Below are 19569 nucleotides of genomic sequence, written 5' to 3'. Positions count from 1 at the left end.
GGCTGGAAGAATTACTTTCTGTGTGGTCTTTAACACTGTAATCAAATCTGATATTAATAACCACACAAAAACACCCCAGTTGTAATGTCAGACGCTTCTTTGTGTTGAGTCCTGAAGCATGTTCAGCAACGTAAAACAGCACTGACCATGCATGAGGCTAGTGCATTCAAAAAGATAAGTTATGTTTTACCTGTTTACACAGAAGAGGTTTTAAAAGTTCCCATTATTGAGAATATTTTTCTAAAAAGCTCAATTTTCAGTGACCTAAAAAGGAAAAAAAAATTTCAAAGCATAACCCTAGAGCTGGAAATGAAGTAGCACAATTTAACCGCATAGTTTAAACAAACCAGAGCTAGCTGCTAAGCATACGATGCACTGCAGTCTCAGTTGTCTGCAATTTCTTTCAAGTGATGTATTGTTAAAAGGGAAGCGTAAGAGTCGTCAAGCCACATAATTGATAACAAGATTTGTTTTTCTCTTCATAATTTTCATTTATTATTGATGTTACCAATTCCATCTATTTGTTGCTGCTGTGCTAGTCACATCTAATAACATGTTGAACAGTTTAAACTTTTTTTCTTCGTCCTGTAAAAGACAGCAGTATAGTTCCAGACTCCCAGCCTGCTGTCAGAAAAGAAACATCCATGTAAGTGTGACTCATTCATATTTTGCCTATACTTGGATTTTGGAAAGAATTGGATACAATCACACAAACAACTTTATGGACGGAAAAATACTTCTATTCTGTAAAAACTGCAGAGAGAACATCTTGTAATGCTAATATTTGTATAAGCATAAATTACTGCTAATGACGTAAATTATATTAATTTTCCACAAATCTGTGTGCATTTCAGGAATAAAAAATTTAATTAGCTCTGTCAGGTTTTACCCGTGTTTCATTTACACCGATCAGGCATAACATTATGACCTTGTTTCTACGCTCATTGTCCATTTTGTCAGCTCCACTTACTATATAGGTGCACTTTGTAGTTCTACAGTTACAGACTGTAGTCCATCTGTTTCTCTGATACTTTGTTAGCCCCCTTTTACCCTGTTCTTCAGTAGTCAGGACCCCCATGGACCCTCACAGAGCAGGTCCTATCTGGGTGGCAGATCACTCTCAGCACTGCAGTGACACTGACGTGGTGGTGGTGGTGGTGTGTTAGTGTGTGTTGTGCTGGTACGAGTGGATCAGACAAAGCAGTGCTGCTGGAGTGTCCACTGTGTCTTCTCACTGTCCACTCTATTAGACACTCCGACCTTGTCAGTCCACCTTGTAGATGTAAAGTCAGAGACGATAGCTCATCTGCTGCTGCACAGTTTGTGTTGGTCATCCTCTAGTCCTTCATCAGTGGTCACAGGACGCTGCCCACAGGATAGATATTTGTTGGCTGGATATTTTTGGTTGGTGGACTATTCTCAGTCCAGCAGTGACACTGAGGTGTTTAAAAACTCCAGCAGCACTGCTGTGTCTGATCCACTCGTACCAGCGCAACACACACTAACACGCCACCACCACGTCAGCGTTACTGCAGTGCTGAGAATGATCCACCACCCTAATAGGACCTGCTCTGTGAGGGTCCATGGGGGGTCCTGACCACTGAAGAACAGGGTAAAGGGGGCTAACAAAGTATCAGAGAAACAGATGGACTACAGTCTGTAACTGTAGAACTACAAAGTGCACCTATATAGTAAGTGGAGCTGATAAAATGGACAGTGAGCATAGAAACAAGGAGGTGGTCATAATGTTATGCCTGATCGGTGTACATCTGTGCTCTATGTTGCTGTTGGATTCCTTGATTTTGAATTTGAATTTTATGTGTTACTCTACTGTCAGATTACCAGGTCTCAACCATTTTGCCAAAAACAAGAGAATTTCTGTATCTAGATCACTGTTGCCCTGTCAAAAGGAATTACCACAGTCCAAGTCAGGTGGGTCCTTTCTGTTGTAGAAACTCTGTCACTGGCATTGGGTAATTTATGGTATAAGTACCCAATGAAGTAAGTGATTTGATATCATTTTGTGGTTTGAAGTCAGTTCCTTCCAGTTCAACTGCATCTCTAGTAGCTTATGATCGATGCATGTCCTTTTGAACCATGTAATATACATCCAGTATGTCTTTTTGCTTAATTTTTCTCAGCTTCAGTGCTTATTGCTCCAGCACCTCTCAGCACTGAGCTGCCACTGCAACCGTCCTCAGCCCAACACAGTTCTGGGGTCCTCACCCACAAGGAGCTGCATGCTCAGCTCACTCAGAGACTGGAGCAGGTGCTGAGGGAACAGGAGCAGCAGGGGGAGCCCTCTGCCACAGTTCAGAAGAGAAAATCCTCAGTGGGGCATGCCATGTTAGAGCCTGGGGGTCCCGAGAAGGGGACTGGGCCTGTGACAGAGTCTCAGAGGCCCACACCAGCTAAACCCGCTCCCAGTAGGCAGGCAACGAGCAATGTGGATGACAGAAATGTGGTGAGAGCCACCTAGGAAAGTCATTATGTGGATTTAAAGACATACACGATTTTATGTATATTGTAGGGTGTTTTGGAAATGTTTTTCTTGTTAGTTTTGGGGTGGTTGTTCTACAGCATTTCTTCTCTGGATTGGCTTATTGTAATGCGGGGCTAGCCCGCTTGCTGTGTGTTTGTTTTGGGGACAGGGAGAACCTATGGGGGGGGGCGGTGGAGAGCTGAGGCTGAGAGAGGAGATGTAAGTTTTGTATTGAAAGCAAACTGTTAGTAAAAGTTCGCTTGTGTACGGCGTGGCTGGGACCAATGTCAGCCTGTTAGTGAAGCATAACAGTTTGTGTAGAAGCTGAGTCTTCTTCCATAGTAGTAAATGTTACAGTATATACTGATTATATCGCTGCTGTCAGAACAAAACCTCATATCTCCATTTTTCATTTTTTGACATAATTTGAAATGCCTGTTTTCCTTGTAAATTTCATGATGAACAGACAAACAGAAACGGTTCAAAATTACTTGGAAAAAAGTCTGGTTTCATTGACTTACATTAAAAGTAAAGTATGGTTTTCCTTCTCCTGTTAAGTTACCATTTTGGAGATATGCAGTTTTGTTCCGACAACAGTGATGTACTGATTATATATTGATAAAATATTGATTTCATGAGTCAAATTATTGTTTACCTTCAAAAGAAAGATTTAAAATTTGGTAATTGATGACATATTTTCAGAAGAAAAAATATAGAATGTATTACAAGGCTGAGCCAGCAAAATAGATGTGTCTGTGTGCCTATCTGTAACAATAGTAGTAATACAGAATAAACAAAAACTGCCAGTGATATTTATTCTTTATTTTCTTTAGAAGACAGCAAAAGCTGCAGACAGCATGGTGAAGCAGATATCTAGCCGCTATAAGAGCACTGACTTTATTAAAGCAGCACCAGAGATGGCCTCTCAGTTTAACATTGCACCGACTAACAGGTAACTTGGGCATACCGTGATGAGTTTTTCTTTTGCCAAATATTGTTTTTTTATTTGTGTTGTTTTTTTTTGTCCAGATACCTTTTCAACAGGAGTTGGTATGCAGCGTCGGCTGTAAGTAATCAGTTTTGTCAAAGTTACATTGCTTTGTTTTGATGAACAACATGAACCAAACAACTAAACCAGGCTTTGCCTGTTTATTTTATGTCTTTGTCATAATTATTGTTATTGTGAATTTGTGTATTTGTTCTTTTAGGCAAAGCTAGCTGATAAGTCTGAATTTCTGAAGTCATGCAGTCAATCCAAGAAATCACCAAATCAGCATGAGTACTGAATTTTAACACTACACCTTTAAACTAGCATTCAAAACAGTGCAAAAGTACAGAATTTGGAATGTTTGTGGGGTTTGTTCTCTGTTTATGTGTATATACGACTGTTATCTTCTTAATGTGTGGTGATTTTCAACAGGGATGTTTTTGAGTTCAGTGCGGACGTACCAGAACTCAGTGGGGTAAGGGCACAGTTTTCCTACAAACATCATCTGCCATTGATTTTGTGATATGCATGTCCTGACGCAGTCTTTGTCATTCCAGAAGAAATATAGGAAGTCTTCTGAGATGCCCAGAATTGAAAGCAGGTAATGTCCTTTGTACTGTAACCATTCCAATCTTTTGAACTGTTGTGGACCTGGAAAGCTTGTCTAGCACAGTTTAGCGTTTAGCAGGGAAATCACCAGACTGAATAACCCTGCACTGGTATATGTATGTATATATTTAAGCAATAGAATGCGAGAGGGAGTGTGTTATTGCAAAATAACATCACGGCTGTGATTTGTTTGCTGTGATGTCATTCGCGATAACACACAACCTTGAGTGTTCTATTGCTTTTATACAAAAGTTAAATAAATAAAGTAAGAAATTAATAAATTGAATGAACATGGCATTTAATGTTTTAATGTTAGCAGTTGCTTCTGCCAAATTATAGTTGCTTAACAAGCAGCTCGTTGCTACGTCAGATTAACAAACTCCAGCCGGCAGTTCGTTCTCCAGCTCCACACAGACCAATTGACAGTTTCGGAATTTAGTGTAGTCTCATCTTCAGTCTGACCAAATTGGCTGTCGGTCAAATGTGATCTTAAAGGTGTCCATTTTCTGTTTGTGGCAAAGTAAGAAGTAAAAACGTTCAAATGGCTTGAGCGTCTCCTACAGCTGTCAAAGTCATTTCTTAGCAACGGCGTCTCAGCGGAGTGATACAGTGTTTGAAAAACCTGTGATACAGTTAGAACGCTTCTCAACCAATCAGCTTGCGTGGCCGGAACTAACTTTTGTATAAATATATATATATTTCCTTTTATCTTTCAGTGTCGTCAGCAATTCCCCGACTCTTTCCAACTCTGCTAAGAAGTGCCCTCCCGCAAAGGTCAGACTCTCATTCTAACCATTTACTAGGTGTTTTTCATTAAACTACTAATACTGTAATATTGTTTTGTTATAAACCAGTAATAAATGTTTTATGGTGCTTACAATTAGACTTCTTGGAAATTTAGAGATCTTTGTCTGTATGTTTGTTAGAACTATAGATATTATAAAAACTATAGATATTATATTTTTATTGGGTTGTAGTACCAAGACTGACCAAGACAATGTAAAAAATGTCAGGCTGTCGAAATTGTTAATTTGATTATATTTGATTAGTGAGGTATCTGACTCCTTCACCTTCTCATGCTCTATAGAACAACTTCATCACTGATGTTGTTTAGATTTTTCTCACTACTACTGCTTGTATGCTTGTCATCTTTACCTCTTTTGTGAGCATTATGTTTGAACCACACAATTCTTACATCCTTATTATGTTTATAATAATGGATTTTTGCACTGAAATTAAAAAGTAGTTCTGTGTGTGTGTGTGCGTGCGCGCATGTGTGTATGTAGCCTACTGGTCGTAATGTGAAGAAGCACCTCTTCAGTGACACTGATACAGAGAATATGACAGATGTTAGCTGGCTAAAATCAGCAAACAGGAGGCCCAAGCCTAAAGTGGCAGACTATACCCGGCAGCCAGTTAAGCCAAGTCTTCCACCTGCAGACACCACATGTACGCTTTTCACACCTCTTGCCTATTCTTGTCTGTGCCAAAACAAAAGTCTGTGAAATAGGTTTGTTTCCACAGATAATGTAGCTGTTTATTTGATGTAACAGTATCTGCAATGTGCATGTACTTCCAGTTACTTTCCATAGTATAATTTATCTAGAAATCCACTGAGAGAACATTTGACAATACACACATTTCATTGTGATTTTTTTACTTATTTTGATTTGGTTATTCATTTTCTTACAAATGGCATAGCTAAGGGAAGGGTTTAAATGTGTGGGTAGAGTGTAAGACAGGTTTACGGTCAGTCTTTGGTGTCCCTTGTCTTGAAAAAATATTTAAATACCAAAAAACCTGACATTTTTAAATATTCTGTTTCTTGCTTGAACCTCCTTAAAAAGGCAGTTGCTGCCTATGTAAGCCATTACCATCTCATAGTGATGTTATTATGTTTGCTTTTTCATAATGTTATTATCACTGTGTTTCTCATAGCAGTGTTATGTTTGCTTTCTTTCTTTTACATTACATCTGACTGTTTCCTCAGTATTGCCTGATCTTCCAACTGACAAGAAAGCTGTAAATACAATTCTTTCTTCGTCTTTTAGTTGAGACTCCGAACATACCTGTGCCTTCAACAAAGGCTGCTAAAGTGCTGCCCAAACCAAAGAGGGTAAGGCCAAGTGAAGAGCCATTGCTGAATAACAGAGATGGCACTCATGGTTTGTGCTCATAGTTTTGGTTCAGTGCCTTGTGTGCCACGTTTTTCTGTATTGTGATCATGTCTGTGTAACTTATTGTTTGTCTCATTGTCAGAAGAGACAGAAGAAGGTGGTGGAACAGAAGAATAAGACAAACCAGGACGTTGCCAGCAGGAAGCCCACAGGCAGACCCCAAAGAACTGCAGCTCAGACCAGATCCTACAGAGAGCCATCAGACTCTGGGAGTGAGTCTGAGACTGATGAACCACCTCCAGCCAAGGCATGGTTCTTTTATCTGTCTGTAAACAGTCTGAAATAGATTTTATGCTTCTTTTTTTTACTGAAGTGTCTTTTTTTTTGCTTATCCCACTTTGAACAGAAGTTGATCATTAAACAGACAGAGAAGCCTCTGAGGAGAGATGTTCAGGCAGGAGGACAAGCAGAGAATAAAGATAAGACTTCATCTAAAGCTGCACTTGAACAAACTGTAAGAGAAAACAATCAAGCAAAGTCAAAGGCTAGTCAAAAGGTTATGCAAGAGAAAACTGAGAGAGGGCTGCCTAGTCCTGAGCAGTACAAGAAAAAGAAGAAGCCACCGACTTCCATGGAATCCACTAAAAGACAAAAAGAATCTTGGGCCTCCAAAATTGCTTCTTTCTGCACTTCCCCTCCTTCCACCAATAAAATGAGATGTAAGAATTTTCCTGCTGTTAAAAAATGTCCAAAACACTTTCTTTGCATACTTTGTTAGCCCCCTTTTACCCTGGTCTTCAATGGTCAGGAGCACCACAGAACCGGTACTGTTTGGGTGGTGGATCATTCTCAGCCCTGCAGTAACACTGACAGTGGTTCTGTATTGGTGTGTGTTGTGCTGGTATACGAGTAAATCAGACACAGCAGTGTTGTGGGAGTTATTAAACACTGTGTCCACTCACTGTCCTCTCTGTTAGACACATCTACCTTGTTGGTCCACCTTGCAGATGTACAGTCAGAGACAATATCTCGCCTGTTGCGGCACAGTTTGTGTTAGTCCGTAGTCCTTCATCAGTGGTCACAGGACGCTGCCCACAGGACGCTGTTGGTTAGATATTTTTCTCTGACTATTCTCAGTCCAGCAGTGAAACTGAAGTGTTTAAAAACTCTGATCCACTCAGACCAGCGCAACACACACTGACACGCCCCCACCACGTCAGTGTTACGGCAGTGCTGAGAATGATCCACCAAATAATTCCTTCTCTGTGGTGGCTCTGTGGGGGTCCTGACCACTGAAGAACATGGGAAAAGGAGGTACACAAAATGCAGAGAAATGGACTAGAATCTGTAATTATAGAACTATGCAGTACATGGTAAGTGGAGCTGATAAAATGGACAATGAGTGTAGATACAAGGAGGTGTACTTAGTGTAGTGGCCAGTCAGTGTATCTTAGGGATCCAGTCTAGGAATTGTGGGCGAATACTGATAATTTCCAATATTTTTCATGTACATATCTGTTAATGCCAATACATACACTTATGGCACTAGATCCACCTGATGTCAATAACCTTTTTAAGCTAATATTTGCTGATACGAATATGATTCTGATGTCGTTATGGATTCTTAATATATATATTTGTATGTATGTGTGTGTCTGCCCTTAGCTGGAGAAGAGAGTGCAGTCTTGCCCAGATCTCCCCTCACACCCCCGGATCCTCTATTGAGTGTAGTGTATTTTGCCTTTATACCAAAATGTGATTATTACATAATAAAGATGTTGGTCTATGTCATTTTCAGTTGATGATTTTTCTCAAATTTGCTTAACAGAAGTTGGTTGTCAGACAGCCAGAGAACACACAGAAGAAAGCTTCAGTTCAGGCCACAAGACAAGCAGAAAAGAAGGAAAAGGTGCTTTCTGATGTGATGGACCAACCTGACAAACAGAAGAAACAACAAAGAGAAACCATCATGCACTCAGACGCAGACCATAAATTGATGCAGAAGAAAGTTGGGAAATTATCAAGTCATGAGCAGTCAAAGAGCAAGAAGACTCCAGCTCCTCAGGAATCAGCAAAAGAAGATAGAGAATCTTGGGTTACCAAACTCGCCTCTCTATGCCCTTCCCCTTTCTCTGTTGAGAAGATGAGATGTAAGAAATTATCTGCTATGAAAATCTAATCAATCTATCTAGATTCGGTCCTAGTATTACATTCTTAAAAACTGTCACTGATGCTCTTCCTTTTAGCTGCAGAGAGGAGTGCAGCTTTAACGAGATCTCCTATTACACCTCTCCGGCTTCCTTCATTCTCTCCTGTTGCTGCTGTCTCTCCCCCCTTGGAACCGCCTGACCATCTCCAAGGAATCCAAGCTTCGTCCTTCTATAGGACTTCAGTAGGACAGAACAGCGTCAACCTTCCCCTTCCCCCTCCTGTAACCCCTAATGCTAAGAAGCAAAATGCTCCAGGGGTACGTCTGGTAAGAAAAACATAGAAGCGCGAAGTTAATCGAATTAGAAGTGAAATCTTTAGGCCACCAAGTATTCACGAAGTCAGCAGAGTTAGCTTGTGTATTGGGTCGTTTTTTAACATTTAACAGTCAAGTATAGAAATGGATTGTTATGAGTTTACTAACTGTACAGGAGTCTGAACCTGCAAATTGTTCTCTCCCTTGTCCCGCTGAGCTGCTTCAGGATGCTGAACTGAGTCCGATGCCCTCCATGGCCCAGCCCCTCATTGCCTCCACAGGTAGGGAGACGCTTGCCCGCTCTTCACTGCTCAATTCTCCAGACTTAGAGGAGGATCTTAGGGGCTTTTTGAATGATGCCAGCCACAGAGGCCTGCATGCATCCTTCGACAAGGAATCTGTAATCTCCTTGGTGACATTGAGCCAGTCTTCACACAGATCTGTGAACAACATAGCTATGATCTGCACCAACCTAGAGGTAGAAGTTTTCACCTTGTGGCAGTCTTGGGTGTCTATCAGATTATACTCAGGCATGATTAAATGGTCTGTCTAACCCTTCATTTCCTTTTTTTTATTTAAAGAAAACACCTGAATGTACCCTAGGAATTAAGACTGAAAAGGCAGAATTTCTGTCAGGTAACAACATAATTACTAACTAATTTATATTTCATGTTGATGAATGTTGATGTTGATACCTAACACACTTTTTCATCAGGTCCAGCATCCCATCGGAAACGGCACAGCTCATGCAAGTCTGCTAGTTTGTCAGAGATAGAGGACAGTGAAGAGGAGGAAGAGGGGGAAGCTAAGGTTGTGCCCAGTGAACTAGCCATCAAAATGAGGCCAAGAAAGCTGTTCAAGCCTAATGACAAGCCATGGCATAAGAAAAAAGGTTAAAATTTTTATGTACCCTAAATTGTCACATCTAAATTACATCTCACATGGTTAAAGATGTGTGTCACAGAGTTATCCCTAAGGAATTTTTTTTGATTCAGGAGTTGGTAGGGTGTGTATGCTTTAAAGTCATATACATAAACACAGTTAATGAGATATACAGGGTGATTCAAAAAGATTTATCCGATTTCAAAATAATTTATTTCACTTGTAAATCATTACAGAGCAATGCCATAAATTGTAAGTGGTTATGTGAGCGTAATGTAATTTTACAAGTGCTCCATATGAACCTCCTCCAACTGTACGGACAACATCAACGTCATATTATGTTATGACGGATTCACTCTTATTCAAGTGGAGAACGCGAAATGCTTTCTGCTCAGGGGTCGCCATCTCCTCTCAGACTGAAGGGAGCCATCTTCCGGGTGACAGTCAGAAACTGTATGACCCCCTCTTTCAACTGGTATGAGATTGGTTTCCAGGCATCTCACGGTTGTAAAAATATGGCGCTTTGAAATCAGATTAATCTTTTTGAATTAACCTGTATTTCACAAGACTTTCAATAATTGAGGCACTGTGTGATCTCTCTAGCTGCTTAGTACTTAATGAGGGTTTGCAGGGATGCCCATCTCTTGTCATGGTGATGTACCACCCTGGAAAGGGTTAGTTCCAGAACACTTCGCTGCATTGATAATATAATCCTGAAGGTCTTGATTCATTGGATCGGATGTGTTAGATCAGATCTGGAACTAAATTCTGCGGGGCAGTGCATCTCCAGTTAGGCACTCCTGGTTAAAAAAAAATATAAATAATGAGAGGATAAAAAAACACAGTTTGAATTTTCCCATTGCAACAGGCTCTAAACAACCCAAGGAAGATCAGAGCAGCTCTGAGGAGGAGGAGAAAAATGAATCGGAGATAAGGAGAAGACCCACAGGTGTAACCAAGAAAAGCTCCCACACCCCCCAAAGTAGAAGTCCTAGTGCAACAGGTAGTCCTAACTGCTGAATTACGTTGCAGCATAAATTTGACTTTGGTCTTCACCAATTATGCATTATGCAAGTAAGGAGTTGTGAAGTGTGTGTCTATGTGTGTATGTGCATTTTAGTAGTTGAAGATGTGGAGATGTGCTCCACAGTGTTGTCTAATGTGGTGTCAAGCTGTTGGGAAGCAGGTGTGGAGGCAGATATAGATCTGCCACGGTCTGAAATCAGCACCTCACAGGAGATGGGCTTTGTCTGCCGCCAGTTCAGCACTGAACTCAAAAGGAAGTTTGAGGTAAGGCAAGACTGAAGTATTAGTGGACAATGGAATCTGAACTGATTAATACTGTATGGTTTCCCTCCAGTATTGCAGTGCTCTTCTCTACAATACAGGGGCCTTAGAAGCCTGTAATATACACCGATCAGGCATAACATTATGACCACCTCCTTGTTTCTGTGCTCATTGTCCATTTTATCACCTCCACTTTCTATATAGGTGCACTTTGTAGTTCTACAGTTACAGACTGTAGTCCATCTGTTTCTCTGCATACTTTGTTAGCCCCCTTTTACCCTGTTCTTCAGTGGTCAGGACCCCCATGGACCCCCCTGTGGTGGATCATTCTCCCCTTGTCAGTCCACCTTGTAGATGTAAAGTCAGAGACGATAGCTCATCTGCTGCTGCACAGTTTGTGTTGTTCATCCTCTAGTCCTTCATCAGTGGTCACAGGAGACTGCCCACAGGACGCTGTTGGCTGGATATTTTTGGTTGGTGGACTATTCTCAGTCCAGCAGTAACACTGAGGTGTTTAAAAACTCCAGCAGCACTGCTGTGTCTGATCCACTCGTACCAGCACAACACACAGTAACACACCACCACCACGTCACTGCTGAGAGTGACCCGCCACCCAAATAGTACCTGCTCTGTGAGGGTCCATGGGGTCCTGATCGGTGTAGTGGCTTCCATTTAGGACATGTTGGAAAGTATATTGTAACCCTGTCACTTGCAAAAGTCAAGTGTTCATTTTGGTATATCAGAGCAAATATTGCATTTACAAACTGTATCTTAATTATTCACACTAAGAATATTAAATGATGCACTGTAAACTGCTTTCTCATTATAAGGAATTAATTAATTGAATCTTAACTGTGCCTTTTGATGTTTCATTTCTGTTCAGTCCTTGATGGTAAATTCTGATGTGATACTGTGATGACTTTTAATCCCTGTCTTTAGCGGAACATCATTTTAGGTTGATAATAACCATTTTCACCCATAGAAAGTGCCTGCTGCCTGACCCGTAGCTAATTATGGCGGTAATTACAATATGCAGTAATGGTGTGTTGCATGTGTGGTTGTCTCTCAGAACCGCTCCAGGAGAATGGATCTCTTCACAAAGCAGTCCCTAAAGGCCTTTAAGCAACATGTGTCCTCCATCAGCATGCAAGTGCATAAGTACAGGTCAGACTGAAAAACATCTGTTACGTCAAGAGCAAAACATCAACCTTACCCTCTGTGGCTGAGCTACTCACACATACACACGCTTGTTCTATCTATCTGTCTCTCTCTCTCTCTCTCTCTCCAGGGTGTCTACAGGTCCTTAAAAAGCCTTAATGTCTGAAAAGTATTAATGTTATTATTTTATTGTTTTTTTATGTTACCTGTGGTGGACAGATGTCACAGCGCTGTAGGCTTTCATAGTCCTGCGCCAACGACAAAACGTTGGAATAGAACATCATCTGCAGTTTCTATGAAAACCTGTATGACAGAACAGCTACTGAAACAGCAGTGAAACCACACAAAACAGTCTGAAAATAGCTGCTGCAGTGAGGCTGCAACCAAAAATACTACTTGTTTTCACACATGTATGTTTCACTCTGGAGATTAAGGTTTTTGCAGTTGTGGAAAAAGATTTGAAAATGAAAACAAATCATCACTTAAATGTATATTGACCCTAGTTCTGAATAGCTGGCAACCTGTTCTGTTTCTGAAAGCAGCGAAGCAGCAAGAAAGTAAACACAGTCGCACACCATGACCACGGCAACAGTCCAGAATGCAGAACTTTGAGTTCCTGTCCAATCAGAGTGCACGACAAAAATTTTGATGTACACGACAAGGTCTGCAACACCCTAGCAGACACAAATTTAGTCTTTTACATCATTTTTTTGTCGAGCGACGCTTGTCCACTGAACTATAAATTGGCCTTTACGCACTCACTGGAAAATACAGGTTGCTTGCACGATAGAGAAATGTGCATTAAACACTGCATTATACTAACTTGCGTTAAATAATGTTTGATACATTGTCACAGATCAGGATGTAACAGTACTCACGTTTTCAGGCTTAACACCACTTTGGATTCTTAGCTCAAGATTCGTTTTGATTTTTGATTTTTGATTTTTGATATTTTATGTTAAAAATATCTTGATTCTACAAAAGTCATTAAATAGAAATTGTATTTAAAATGTGCAAAATAGCATGTTTTTGTGAAGAATAGTGATCTAATCCAACAGTGCAGCTGAGCCAGATGCCTAGTTTTGGTCACTGACAGACAGCAAATGAGAGATGCTTGTATGGAGTCAAAAAAAGGGTCAAAAAGATTTTGAGCTTGTAAAACGATATTCACAAATGTACTGAAATTTGCAGTTGTGTTTGAGCAGCTACATACACGTAAAATCCAGATTCACATATAATTTGGAATCTGCAAATATGTAACTGAAATAATAATAATAATAATGCATTTATAAATGCATAAAAATATTTATAGAAATGATTTTTGAATGTGTAAAAAAAGATTGTCATTTGTAAATGAAATGTTGTGAATGTGTGAATCAGCACTCCTCAAATGATTTACATTGTGCCCGACCATAAAATCACAAGAAAAGTTTGAAGTTCCAAGTATGACGGCGGGGGTTTTTCAGTGTGACGGTACAAATCCACGAACACGTCTCCGTTTCTGTTTGTGTGAACGTCTTTTTAGAACTAAGGATTTTTGACCCTGTTTTGACGGCAAATTGATGGACCAATAAGAAAGCTTGAACTGGTCCAATCAGCGAGTTTGACGTATCCAATCACAACCCTGACAGGTTGCTGTCAGTCAAAGCTTTGGTAAGCTGTTGATACCCGCCTCTAATGCCGCTTCGACCGAGGGCATATGTGGACATACCAGTATCTGATTTTAGCAGTATGTGTACATGTTAGGTAATAGAACAAAAACTATGGACATTTGACTTTGCAGTCTGGTCCCACAGTGAGGCCACTTTAATGTTCTTTAATGTTCCCGCCTTCGTGCCTCTCATGGCCATCATCGTCGTCCTCCTCTCTCTGGCAGCTGACGTCCTCCTCCTCCCGCTGTCATGCGTGTCCCACAGCGGTGTTCAGGATTTGCGTGCCGTCCCCCATTCACTCGCGGTTCTCCTCTCCCCGCCGTCCTTGCTCTGAGTTCGGGCCCCACCTTCCTGCCGGCTCTCGCGGCCATCACCAGGGCCCAGGGGATGGCTGCATGACAATATTATTATATTAACATAGCTGACTGCAAAATCCAACAGTGCAGTCGACCCAGATGCCTAATTTTGGTCATTGACAGACAGCAAACGAGAGATGCTAGGACAAGAGTGGGGGGCGTATTGGTGATAAAGTTTTACATTTCTGTTTACCAGTATTTCAGTATTCTGTTGGTTTCCCCTACTCACTACAAGTTTGGTCTTGCCTGCCAACATCTTTCTTCTCTCTCATCTTTAATACAGGTCAGACAGTGCAAATAATATCGAGATGTACATGCCGGTGCTGATGTTTCAAAAGCAAATATGTGGTTCCCAGCTAACATAGCCACAGTCTCTTTTAAACCAGCTAAGAAGCTGTAAACTTAAAACAAGCTCTGGTCATTTGTTTTTATTTCATGTAGGTCTCAGAGTCTGGAGAAGGTTAAAGGAGTTCTGATGGATGAAATTAAAAACTTGGAGCAAGATGACACTGCTCTTCGCACCATGGAGGAGGAGCTGGCCGTACATGACCACTCTTGTTTATAAAATATGTTTCAATGCATAAAAAAATAGATAAGTGCAAATAAGTGCAACAAGTCAAGTGAATTTTATGATTAACTCCGTGGTCAATTGTTTATTTTTTCAGCTACATACATCGATCAGGCATAACATTATGACCACTTCCTTGTTTCTACGCTCATTGTCCATTTTATCAGCTCCACTTACTATATAGGTGCACTTTGTAGTTCTACAATTACAGACTGTAGTCCATCTGTTTCTCTGCATACTTTGTTAGCCCCCTTTTACCCTGTTCTTCAGTGGTCAGGACCCCCATGGACCCTCACAGAGCAGGTACTATTTGGGTGGTGGATCATTCTCAGCACTGCAGTAACGCTGACATGGTGGTGGTGGTGCGTTAGTGTGTGTTGTGCTGGTACGAGTGGATCAAACAAAGCAGTGTTGCGGGAGTTTTTAAACACTTTGTCCACTCACTGTCCACTCTATTAGACACTCCTACCTTGTCAGTCTACCTTGTAGATGTAAAGTCAGAGACGACTGCTCAACAGTTTGTGTTGGTCATCCTCTAGTCCTTCATCAGTGGTCACAAGATGTGGCCCACAGGACGCTGTAGGCCAGATATTTTTGGTTGGTTGACTATTCTCAGTCCAGCAGCGACACTGAGGTGTTTAAAAACTCCAGCAGCACTGCTGTGTCTGATCCACTCAGACCAGCACAACACACACTAATACACCACCACCATGTCAGCGTTACTGCAGTGCTGAGAATGATCCACCACCCAAATAGTACCTGCTCTGTGAGGGTCCATGGGGGTCCTGACCACTGAAGAACAGGGTAAAAGGGGGCTAACAAAGTATGCAGAGAAACAGATGGACTACAGTCTGTAACTGTAGAACTACAAAGTGCACCTATATAGTAAGTGGAGCTGATAAAATGGACAATGAGCGTAGAAACAAGGAGGTGCTCATAATGTTATGCCTGATCGGTGTATATGTATATAGATGTCTGATATATTTGTCTTTGACTTTATTAGAGCTACTGGAAGAAGCAAGTCCTGGCCTTCCATGCCTACCAGGAGAGGGGAACCCGAAGGTAAGCGTGTATTCATTTTGTATTGCTGGATCCTCTTTAAATTATGCCAAGTTTTGTTTTTTGCGGTTAGATGGGGACACACTTGCATTCTCAAGTGAGTGATAATCCTTAGAGACATTGTAGATAAAAAGAATTAGATTTTCTGTTACATAATCATGTCTACATAACCTTGTGTGAAAAGAGATTCTGAAGGTCTGTGACATAACAACAAATATGTTGTTCCCAGCTAACACAGACACAGCCTCTTTGAAAACAGCTATGATGTTCTAACCTTAAAACAAGACTTAAAATAAGTTTTTATTTGATGCTGTTGTCACTGGTATCATGGGACAAAATTGTACACAAAGCCTTCTTGAAAACAGCATTCCTGAAAGTGGCAGTCAAGTGCTAGTGCAGCTGAAAGACACCAGTGGAGGCTTTCAAAGAACAAGACTGCTATTAGTCTTCTCTCACTAAAACATAGAGTATACAATACAGTATACACTTTTACAGGGCTCTCGATCAGCAAACTCAGAGTAGAGCAGTCATAGTTCAGAGCTTTAGCAAAGCTCAATGTTAACCTGAAGGACAAAAAATCCTGTTTCCAAACTGTCAGATATTTTGTGATTCATTATTTGATTTTGGGATGTTACAAAATGTTTAAACTTTCCATGTACTGTGTGTCTCATTAACTTCCACATATTGTTTTTCTTTTCAGATTACACAACTTAAAAAGTGCCATTGAGACTAATGTGCTTCATAGCTTGGAGTTTGAGGAGCAGATCTTCTCCTCACAGGTGAGAGCTTAAACTGTTACTGAAGTGGGCTTTGCATATTAGTCCTTTTTAGCATGATCCATAAAGGAATTTAAAAATAAGATTTATGTTTGGCTCAATGTCATTTCAGATGTGTTTGATGAAGAAAGACATAAAGTCTGTTCAGGACCGCTTATTCAAACAGATGGTGAGTAGACGGCATGCTTCAGGGTATCTGTTAGGCAGGAAAGCGACGCTACTCTACTGTTGCCACAAGAGTTTTTACGACATGATTTGGGGGGGTCAAGGAGTGAAATGAGTCACCAAATATACTTTAGCATCTGAAACGTGGAGTTATATATACCCTGTTTGAGTGGAGCAACCGGCGATCTGTTCTCCTGTGACCAAGTGTGAGTTACTAGATCAGTGGCGTAACTGTACTGTCCTACAGTGAACTCCTTCCCTACATCCTGACAAGCTTCAGCAGCGTTAAATCACGCCTGATACTCACAACTACAGCACTGTTACAGCGCTCAGTCATATTTTAGTATTAGCGCATTCCCAAACAATAAAAGTGAAAGAAAGAAGTGGGTTCATGCAAATTACAATTAAACTGAGGATGCTGTATGTGAGGCATTGGAGAGTGAGAGAACGCTATTTTTCCAGGCTAGATGTTTTAGCAGCTGCCTAACTTGAAGCAGTGCTGTTGTTGTGTCACTCACACAACACTGCGAATTGATGTTACTGTAGATCAAACAAGACAAAAAAGCAGTTTAAATGTACCTAAAAGGAGGACTCTGTTTGTCTGGTGTGAGAGAATCACACTGCAGTTAATGCTTTTACACAGCGAGCGTCAGATATACTGCGGTTCAGCCCTCAAACTACTACGATAGAATATAGAAACCCAGACGTCTCCTAGCTGTTGTTTGAATACTGTGCTGTTCTCTCACATGGATGTGGTAGGAGTGATGGCGGTAAGGCGGTGTGATCCATCACTGACGTACCGAGCCAGCTAATGTTTGCTGTTCGTATTAAGCTGACGTTATTGAGTAACTTAACAGTTTAGCGCTCGTCACCAGACAGCTAAAAATAATCTGTTGTCTTTCATAAATTATGACTATTACAAAAATTGTGGCCATGCTTTTCCAGCTGGTAAAAACAGCTCACCAAAAACTTTCTCCCACTGCCCACGGACAGATTTGTGAAATGTTTCACTGTTAGGTGAGTGTTTGTCATGTTCTGACCATAAAGGATAGTTTAAAACAGCAATTAACTACTCAGGAGCAAAAATCAGCCTTCAAACTTGAAAGAAATAACAATTTGACGTTTATCGCGATATGTATCGTTATCGACTGATGTGATTTTTTTATCATGATAAGATTTTTGCCCATATCGCCCAGCTCTAGGTCAAACTATAATTTTGTTCATACTCTCCACTTGGGCCATAAAAGAGTTTAGAATGTTTAAACTCACTCAGAAATGCTTTGGTTTCCTTCTAGCAAGAGGAAGAATTGCTGAGTGTACGCAGAGGACTACAGACCTTGTTCCTACCAGATGTCGCCATGTTTTGACTTCAGAGGAAAAAGGCAACTGAAGGACTTTCGTTTATTTACAAGTAATTTTCAGGGCATTTTAAAGTGTGTTCTTGTTTTTGGATAATATAATAGTATGCTTAATATAAGGTTATATTAAGCCGCATTACTTTTTCAAAGTTTGAATAATTATTACTTTATTTAAAATTTATTTACAAAACCTTGTTGGAGCTGTTGTTTGAAACTATCTCTGCACATATATTTACACGTGATTTTTAATCTGAATAATGATTTACTGTAAAAAGGTCATTTTCCAATGAAAGAGGCGATTACAATAACATATTTAAAATGTACAAAATGCATTTATTCATGAATTGTTAACCCCCCCTCCTTACATTCAGTCCCCATAGATATGTTTACTGGTCAGTTAGAAAATAAAAATGGTAATTCAACATGACAAAACAAGTGTCATAATATTCACAGCAGTAATGTATCACAGGAACTGGAACCTCTTTGTCTTTTTTTCACTACAGATCAAACTTATTTGTTTTAATCAGTATGTAAAGGCCTTGTTCCTACAGGCTGGTAGTATGGACAGGCAAAAGTGTGTGAATTAATGCACAGTGTTTGGGATACATTAGCTAGTTATCAGATATTTTGGGATTACAGAGTAATTGGTGCTGATTGTAGACTCAATTTTTTTGTCTTAAGGTTTTTTTTTCAGGGCAGAACATGCACAACCTAACACTTTATACGTATTGTAGTATTAGCAGTCTTTGAAGCCTTTAAATCTGATTGTGTGAGAATATTCTCACTCATTTTAAATCCTAGAGAGAACCCATGCTCAACCACAGACCACCATTTTTCATAGAAATTGTAAATGATAAATAATGACTGAAACAAGTAATCTTTTTTTTTTAAGACACTGATGGATTCCCAATTAGTTTCTGGGTGGTTTGATAATACATTTGCTCAACATTCTTAATCACCCTGCAGCTCTCAAATAGATCTGCCTTAAGCAGCTATTTGGTATTCATATTATGATTGTGTCTGTTATCAGACAGACTATTCTGTCACCAATAACTGGAAACAAATTGCAGGTACATTTCATTGTTCTACCAAGCAAAATAGTGGCCTTTTTCAAGTCAGAGCTTTGAGACCCTAAATATTGAAAATAAGACAAAGAGAATTTATAAACGTATTCTGCAGACGGACAGTGCTTACAAAGTTTTTCCCTTCTTTTTTCCCTCAAATGATGACATAAACAACCCTGTTCAGACTGAATTTTGTACACTTGATATGAAACTCACTCTGACTTAGTAGGCTCACAACCCTTGAAGTACTTTTTTTTTTTCTTTCTTCACTTAAAGTGGAGCTTCTCACATGCACATTAACGTTCACTCAGACTTCTCTCAGCAGTCACTTAAAAACTCCGTTTCGAAAACACAAATCCTCCATCATGGCTCCACTTCTTCAGCCCCAGAGCGGAGGTGTCCACAGCTGCTGTGCCTCTATAGCCTCCGTCATTAACCGCAATACCACCGCCCCCTGGTCAAGACCAGGATGCTGGAAGAATAAGGACATCCTGTGGATGACGTCATCTCCAGGATTTCGTCATGTATGTCTGTTTTAACTTTTTTCTTCACAGAAGAAAACCACCTTCTACGGCCTGTGAAAC

At 40.4% G+C, this 19569-nt stretch overlaps 2 protein-coding genes across 2 annotated transcripts in view; one reads left to right on the top strand and one right to left on the bottom strand.

Annotated features, from left to right (window-relative positions):
* Positions 1 to 18041, top strand: part of LOC118822356 (synaptonemal complex protein 2-like) — a 26966-nt gene extending 8925 nt beyond the window's left edge. The window contains exons 21-48 of the mRNA XM_036591357.1: positions 595 to 646; positions 1838 to 1932; positions 2148 to 2461; positions 3316 to 3434; positions 3512 to 3548; positions 3691 to 3761; positions 3903 to 3945; positions 4028 to 4071; positions 4805 to 4853; positions 5366 to 5528; positions 6131 to 6195; positions 6339 to 6503; positions 6603 to 6915; positions 7862 to 7923; positions 8025 to 8346; positions 8443 to 8663; positions 8887 to 9138; positions 9242 to 9296; positions 9376 to 9552; positions 9659 to 9661; positions 10432 to 10545; positions 10666 to 10832; positions 11899 to 11993; positions 14437 to 14536; positions 15567 to 15625; positions 16323 to 16401; positions 16511 to 16567; positions 17859 to 18041. Coding sequence (XP_036447250.1) covers positions 595 to 646; positions 1838 to 1932; positions 2148 to 2461; positions 3316 to 3434; positions 3512 to 3548; positions 3691 to 3761; positions 3903 to 3945; positions 4028 to 4071; positions 4805 to 4853; positions 5366 to 5528; positions 6131 to 6195; positions 6339 to 6503; positions 6603 to 6915; positions 7862 to 7923; positions 8025 to 8346; positions 8443 to 8663; positions 8887 to 9138; positions 9242 to 9296; positions 9376 to 9552; positions 9659 to 9661; positions 10432 to 10545; positions 10666 to 10832; positions 11899 to 11993; positions 14437 to 14536; positions 15567 to 15625; positions 16323 to 16401; positions 16511 to 16567; positions 17859 to 17930 — 3365 coding nt within the window. The 3' untranslated portion in view covers positions 17931 to 18041. The remainder of the gene's footprint in view (positions 1 to 594; positions 647 to 1837; positions 1933 to 2147; positions 2462 to 3315; positions 3435 to 3511; positions 3549 to 3690; positions 3762 to 3902; positions 3946 to 4027; positions 4072 to 4804; positions 4854 to 5365; positions 5529 to 6130; positions 6196 to 6338; positions 6504 to 6602; positions 6916 to 7861; positions 7924 to 8024; positions 8347 to 8442; positions 8664 to 8886; positions 9139 to 9241; positions 9297 to 9375; positions 9553 to 9658; positions 9662 to 10431; positions 10546 to 10665; positions 10833 to 11898; positions 11994 to 14436; positions 14537 to 15566; positions 15626 to 16322; positions 16402 to 16510; positions 16568 to 17858) is intronic.
* Positions 17956 to 19569, bottom strand: part of phactr3a (phosphatase and actin regulator 3a) — an 83957-nt gene continuing 82343 nt past the window's right edge. Inside the window, exon 12 of the mRNA XM_036591356.1 lies at positions 17956 to 19569. Within this exon, the coding sequence (XP_036447249.1) occupies positions 19554 to 19569 (16 nt within the window). The 3' untranslated portion in view covers positions 17956 to 19553.

This window comes from Colossoma macropomum, unplaced genomic scaffold (genome assembly GCF_904425465.1).
Source record: "Colossoma macropomum unplaced genomic scaffold, Colossoma_macropomum, whole genome shotgun sequence".
NCBI classification, from domain to species: Eukaryota; Metazoa; Chordata; class Actinopteri; order Characiformes; family Serrasalmidae; genus Colossoma; species Colossoma macropomum.
Note: the sequence above shows the minus strand (reverse complement) of the source record. Positions and strands in the feature narration are given on the sequence as shown.